Source organism: Anneissia japonica, unplaced genomic scaffold (assembly GCF_011630105.1).
Source record: "Anneissia japonica isolate Jap-2015-1 unplaced genomic scaffold, ASM1163010v1 scaffold1165_len1893470_cov193, whole genome shotgun sequence".
Taxonomy (NCBI): domain Eukaryota; kingdom Metazoa; phylum Echinodermata; class Crinoidea; order Comatulida; family Comatulidae; genus Anneissia; species Anneissia japonica.
This window is the reverse complement of record NW_022709613.1, coordinates 901,891-908,301: the sequence shown is the minus strand read 5'-3', so window position 1 is coordinate 908,301 and position 6,411 is coordinate 901,891. Positions and strand designations below refer to the sequence as shown.

The 6,411-nt window shown below is 33.7% G+C and overlaps 1 protein-coding gene across 1 annotated transcript; it reads left to right on the top strand.

Annotated features, from left to right (window-relative positions):
- Positions 1-4,803, top strand: LOC117106911 (paired mesoderm homeobox protein 2-like). The gene is made up of 3 exons (XM_033248438.1): positions 1-797; positions 1,053-1,222; positions 1,657-4,803. The coding sequence occupies exons 1-3, from the start codon at positions 623-625 to the stop codon at positions 1,945-1,947; spliced, it is 636 nt and encodes a 211-aa protein (XP_033104329.1). The 5' UTR covers positions 1-622; the 3' UTR covers positions 1,948-4,803.
- The last annotated feature ends 1,608 nt before the right edge of the window (positions 4,804-6,411 follow it).

The following is a 6,411-nucleotide window of genomic DNA, read 5'->3' as shown; positions in this document are numbered from 1 at the left end:
CGTACTGGTACTAAATGAGTTACCCATCCAAAAGACAACATTGATAACACTTCGATACAGAAAGCAGACACATGCACTTGCTAAAAACTTCCCAATATTTTGAAGTTGATAGCAAATAGTTTCGATGTTTTGTTTATCAAACTTTCTTAAATACTTTTCGTGCAATGTACAGGATACATGATTTTAGCTAATAAAAAAAGTTTAGTCACTTTGTTAGCTACACGCTCGTGCCTGCACTTAGGCAACCTTCGCTATGGCCCACTTCACTTTAACTGAAAATCTACGAGTAACGACCGTAATATTGCCCCTAGGTATAAAACACTGACGGATGATGTATTCAGGCCTATTTATTAGGACAGAATAACGGAAAACATGGCTTCCACCTAGGATATAAACCGTAACATCTTGAGGCTATAGAGCAGATGATACAAAGGCTACATTAAAAGTTTTGCCAACGCATGGAAAAAGTTAGTGATGACAAATTTGTCGATACAAACGATGTAGTTGCTTCAGTCTGGGATGTTATCATCATTGCTGCGCTGTGGCTAGTGTGAGTGGACCGGGAGGCGAAAGGGGATGTTTTTAGCTGAACTCTTGGTTAACTAACAACTATATTAGTACCATGATGTCAGATGGCTTTTCGATGCCAAAGAGCTTTTCTGTTTCTCACCTGCTAAATCTTGAAAAAGTTAACTTTGGAGACGGTGGTGCACTTTTGAGCACATGTGAGCCGATGATGAAAGATGTGCACGCTATGAGAAACGTAATGTCTGGAACTCCTGGATACCAAGCAAAAGGTATTACGAATACTGTGGTAAATATATATTAAAACATTCTACCAAGTATTCTTTGTTCATCCCTCTTATAAGCATTCCAAATGAATCGTAGGGGCTAAAACTGCGCGTGTATATGGTATGCACTTAACTATCCGAACTTAAATCGAGAGAGGTGGTTGGCCTCAAAAGTATGAGATTATAGTTAACATGCATGTATGTCTAAATTTAGACATATCTTTCTATTAAACAAAATATTTTCATTTTACTTTTCTTTAGCCGACCAATCAGTGAGTTCAAAGCGGAAGAAATCCAGGAGGAATAGAACCACCTTCAGCTCAGCACAGTTGGAAGCACTGGAGAAGGTGTTCGAGCGTACACATTATCCCGATGCATTCCTAAGGGAAGAACTAGCAAAGAAGGTGGATCTGAGTGAAGCACGAGTACAGGTTCGTAGAACTATTTTGTATGGTCGTTTGCCTATGTTAACTAGTAGCTTGGTTAAAATGTGTTTTTCCGATCACAGATAGTTTTTCAGACCCTATACACATTACCACTATTCGCGGCTAAAAATAATTCCACTCTAATACTTAGTTCAAACTAGAGCTTGTTTAGGCGCGTTTTACGCACACGTGAAATCACCAATCACCAATCGACTTTGGTAATTGGTGATTTCACGCACACGTGAAATCACCAATTACCAAAGTCGATTTCAGTATGAACGAAACAAGCAGCTAAACTTTTCCTATTAATTTACGGTACAATATGGTCTTGTTACAGTTTTAATTGCCCGTGAAGTAATATATTAATTTATTTTATAATTTTCTTTTTTTTTTTAATGTTGCTCAAATTATTTTTTTAAAAAAACTTTCTATCTATTTAGGTATGGTTCCAAAATCGACGAGCGAAATTCCGAAGGAACGAGCGAAGTACCCAGGCTACAAAAACGTCTTCCATGCGTCAATCGTACAACGAGACCGTGGCAGTTGAGCAACCGATCGCCGCACGCCCACGGCCCGTCACGTCGGATTTTCCTGCCGTATGGAACTCCAATTGCTACGGTACCATGAATATGATGCAATCAACGTCAATGTTTGGACTCGAAAATGATTCAATGAACCTCCAAAACTGGAGAATGAGGTCACGTGAATTCAGTAATCAACCATTACTATAGCAATTTACGCAGTCGACACGTATGCCTACTGGTACGCATCAATTTTAAGTGACCATCGTGCCATAATTTATGCTATGCAACGCATTTCTGGCTGAACAGAATGATGTACTCACGGTGATGACTTGTAGGCTTAGTCGTGGAAGATCAACTCTTATACGAAAGTATAACATTACAGGTATGTAAAGTGAATTACGAAGATGTTGATCACGTGTACGCAAAATGCAGTTGATGATTTCGTCTTTTTCCAGTGAGTACTATGAACATTTAACGTGTTTTTTTTTTGTTTTTTTTTTTACTTTATTGCAGCTGATTGGTTGGTTGGTTGAATTGAATGATACATTGGTCAATAAATTTGTGTATTAGTCAATATTATGCAATAATTATTTTAAACAATGCCAACGTGCATTTTTCACGTTAAAAGTTGATGTTCTCTGTTAGTGCATAAGTGATTTGCGTATAGTTGTTTGCCCGTCATCTTGACAATATCGTAACATACGCGGTTTTCACTATATACTATATAAGCTCAAATAGTTTCATCTGGTTTCTGTGATGCATGAAACATGGACAAAATTCTTGTAAATAATTTAAAAAAAATATATGTACGTACTGTTTGTGACTACTCGATTTGTTTTCAACAGACCCCCCTGGTTTAATTACAAACATTTTGTCCATGTTTTATGTAGGCCTACTATAATATATATAATGTTCTGAACAAATAAATTATAAGAGTGTGTAATGAAGTACAGATGAAAATGTGTACGATGCAATGCAACCTACTATATAAATTTGTTACGCTATGCGTATGTATGAATCACTTATAAAGCTTCTGTACATTGCTTCATGTGATAAATTTTCTTTAATTAATAGTATTTGTATACTCTAATTTGTTAGTATTTGCTGGAGAATGGGTGAAAATACAGCTCCAGATAAAACTATGGTTTCTCTTGCAATGTAACCCAACATTGTGATTATTGCATTTTAACAAGCGTTGTACAGTACATTATTATTATTATTATCCATGTTAATTGCCTTTTTTCTTCAATATGTACCCGCCTTTTGTCACATCATAAGTCGCATTTCTATACACATTTTAAAAAAGAAAACCTTGTACAGTATATATTTTCAGTTTATAATAATAACACTTTACTTGAAAAAAACTACGCCTTTCCATCGGCACACGTCACGCATAGCATAATGACGGTGCGTTCATAAAGACAATGTTTAAAACAAATGATATAAACACTAATAAGGCAATGTACAAAACGTGAAATTAATTAAAAGGATTCTTAAAACTCGATAAATCTTCATGAACAGAAACATGTATAAAAAAAGTACTCATAAGTTCCAGTCTTAATTTTTACAATTTTTACCATTTATAACAACATTTCTCTGATTTTTTCAATTTCAAAGTACGATATAAGATACAATTTCGTTCATGCAAATAAATTAATGTACATGTTCTGATTGATTGGGTTTTACAATTCATAATATCATTTCTCTGTTTCCATGCTATGTTTAAGTACGAGATACAAAGATCTTTCATAAATTTGCCAGTCTCCAAGAAGTATGTTATTATTGTATCTTAGTGTTACAATCTCCACTCATAAATTACTGCCATGTATTATAATCATATTTACTCACTTTGGCGTTAAGTTGGAGGGTATTGGATCTTGCTTTAAACTTTAAACTTCATTTCATAGAAATCAGTTTTATTTTTCAAATAATCCTCCATTTTGGGAAATTCTTTTATTCTAATGTAATAATTAAGGAAGAGAAGATTTACTGACTGCATTACTAATCCAGTTAACATTGCACAGATCGTTGTTTTTATGATTAAATGTACTAACCCCTGTATCATTATGTGTGATATGGGCAAAGAATTCATGCATCTCAGTTATTCAATGAATTCATTGAGTTTAAGCGTTTTAGCCGTCATAACAATGTGTTACATTAGAAAGTGAAGGTCTCCAATTAAAGACCACCTCCAATTAAAGACTATTTTTTCATTTGGTCTCAAATTAACAAATATATTATTCTAATTAGAGAAAAAAAATTGCTAAAGACCATAGAGACCCCGGTCCCAAAAGTGCTCTTTAATTGGAGTGTGACCTGTATATATATTTTACAACTCCAGAAATGATTTATTATTAAAATTAGGCTCGAAGACATGTTAGTCTACATAGTAGTAAAACTGGAATTGAAAATGTTATCTAAACATTATGTTTCCAATATAATGATAGACTTAATTAAATGTTAAATGTTGCAAGTATTTTATATAAGAAAGGAAGGACTTTTCTACTCACATCGTGTCAATTTTGCAGCCAATCGGCGCATGCCTGGTCCGCAGCTTAGGGGCTTGGTAATCCCCCATTTCTCGAATGATATGCCAAAATGACTAGTCTTACTTTATTTGGAGTATGTTTTATACTAAGATATCCTGGTTTCTTTAAAGAGCACATGGTGTAGTCTGTATACACTGGGCCTGGGATTTATATGCCCTTTTCCGACAGGACTTAGTTAAACCACCGAAAACATAACGAGGAAGGTATGAAACCCATGCCGAAAGGCTCTGAATTACGGTGTCCCTGCATTGACTGCTCGGTCACCTCGCTAATGAATTATTATTTGCATGTGGTGTTAAGTGCCTGAAAGATATTACATCTCTACATAATATCATAATTTTTTGTAAAGAAAACTTGATATCTCCGAAAAACTATAAATAAGTTAACTGAACAATTTATTTCGACTATCATGACGATGAAACATACTATTGCTCATCACATATTGTAAAATAAGAATTGTGACATTGCGACCGAATGTGTATATACAGATTAAATAAATGAGAATTTATTGTAACTTATGCCTAGTCTTGCTTACTATTATTACGTTGTGAAGTCATTCAGTACAAATAATATAACGAAACTTTCCGGAGCAAACAAAAAATGACCAACTTCGTTGCAGGAAACAACGACTGTGGGTAGCTCCGACCTCCCATGGAAAAAATGAATTGAGAAAGTCATTCTCCATGCCTAGCTTGTTTGGATCTTATATTATACAATTTGATGATTCAAGTAAAAGAAAATGAAAGACTAGTGCATCAAAAGCATTGATTCTCTCTCTTGCTGTTAACTTTAAGGTATTGCGTATCGATTTTGTATTTTAACAAAATATCCAACTAAGACAGTGTTTTTAATTACTGTATTTTTCAGTAGCTTGCCTTTATATAATTATATATACATATATTTATATAGATATATATATATACATATATATATATAGATAATATAAAATGATGTAAAGTATGATGCCACGTTTCTTCCACATATATAATCGAAACATATATATATATATATAAAAATATACAAATGTACGGTATATAAATTTGTTCTTGGTGTTACTGATTGACGTTCAAATATGGTAAATACATTTGTTACTGGTGTTACTGATTGACAAGCATCACATCAAGTGATAGACTTTCTTTTAAAATCTTTGTTCCCGGTGAGCTGGAGAAGTGACAGGGTCCACCAACACGACTTCATTCCGAGTGATACAATCTGCATTACCATTATTTTGTTTCTAATGAGCTGGGGTTAAGGTAGGGCACAATAACAAGACATTGCATCGAGTGATGAAAGCCTCTTCTACAGTTTCTTACTGATGTGCTGCAGTGGGTTCTTTGATAGGGTCTAACAACAAGACCTCACATTGAGTGGCTGTTTCCGGCAAAGTAATTGAACACTAATGAATAAAGTTATTGAATTTGACTTCCAGTAACACCGTGTACTGATGAAATCGCATCACAACCATGTTTTTCTTGCAATGACCTTTACAATCCTGGCTTTACTTAGATTCCTACATTTCCCTGCTCTGTTACTTTCTAAAATTCAATTTCCATGTATAACTCTATTAAGAATAATAAAATCACTATATACCGTACATCATTTCAATGTAAAATACAAATGGGTTGTTTCCTGTAAAAATATTAGTGTAAATACTAATACTAAATAAAAATAGTATTATAGGCCTATAAATAATGGTGATAATAAATAACAATCATTATAATATTTTGTTGTTATAATTATTATTAGTAGTGGAATTCATAACAAGAACTATAATGATAATAATAATAATATAATGATGATAATATTTATATTAACAATAATGATTAATATAATTTAAGTTTTCAGCTCATGACCTATTAACAAAAGGTGTGCTAAGTTTTTCCTGAATGAGACGCGTGCAAAATATTATATTATGTTAAATCGAGTCAGTGGTTGGTTGGGCCTACATTAATGATGCGCAACATTAAGAATGTAAATTTTTTCACAAATGGTTACCACACTAATTTCTATGAGAACTTTATTTTATGCATTTTGTCATATCATTCTTGGCTAATTACAGCTGCGGGCTTAGTATGTGACGTCAGAACATGTTACACGGATGAGTACCTTCGCTTAACGTTTG

Excerpts from the sequence above, each read along its gene's own strand:
- LOC117106911 (XM_033248438.1), top strand. The coding sequence starts at position 623 with ATGATGTCAGATGGCTTTTCGATGCCAAAGAGCTTTTCTGTTTCTCAC. Across the intron at positions 798-1,052 it reads TCCTGGATACCAAGCAAAAG|CCGACCAATCAGTGAGTTCA; the intron begins GTATTACGAATA and ends ACTTTTCTTTAG. Across the intron at positions 1,223-1,656 it reads TGAGTGAAGCACGAGTACAG|GTATGGTTCCAAAATCGACG; the intron begins GTTCGTAGAACT and ends CTATCTATTTAG.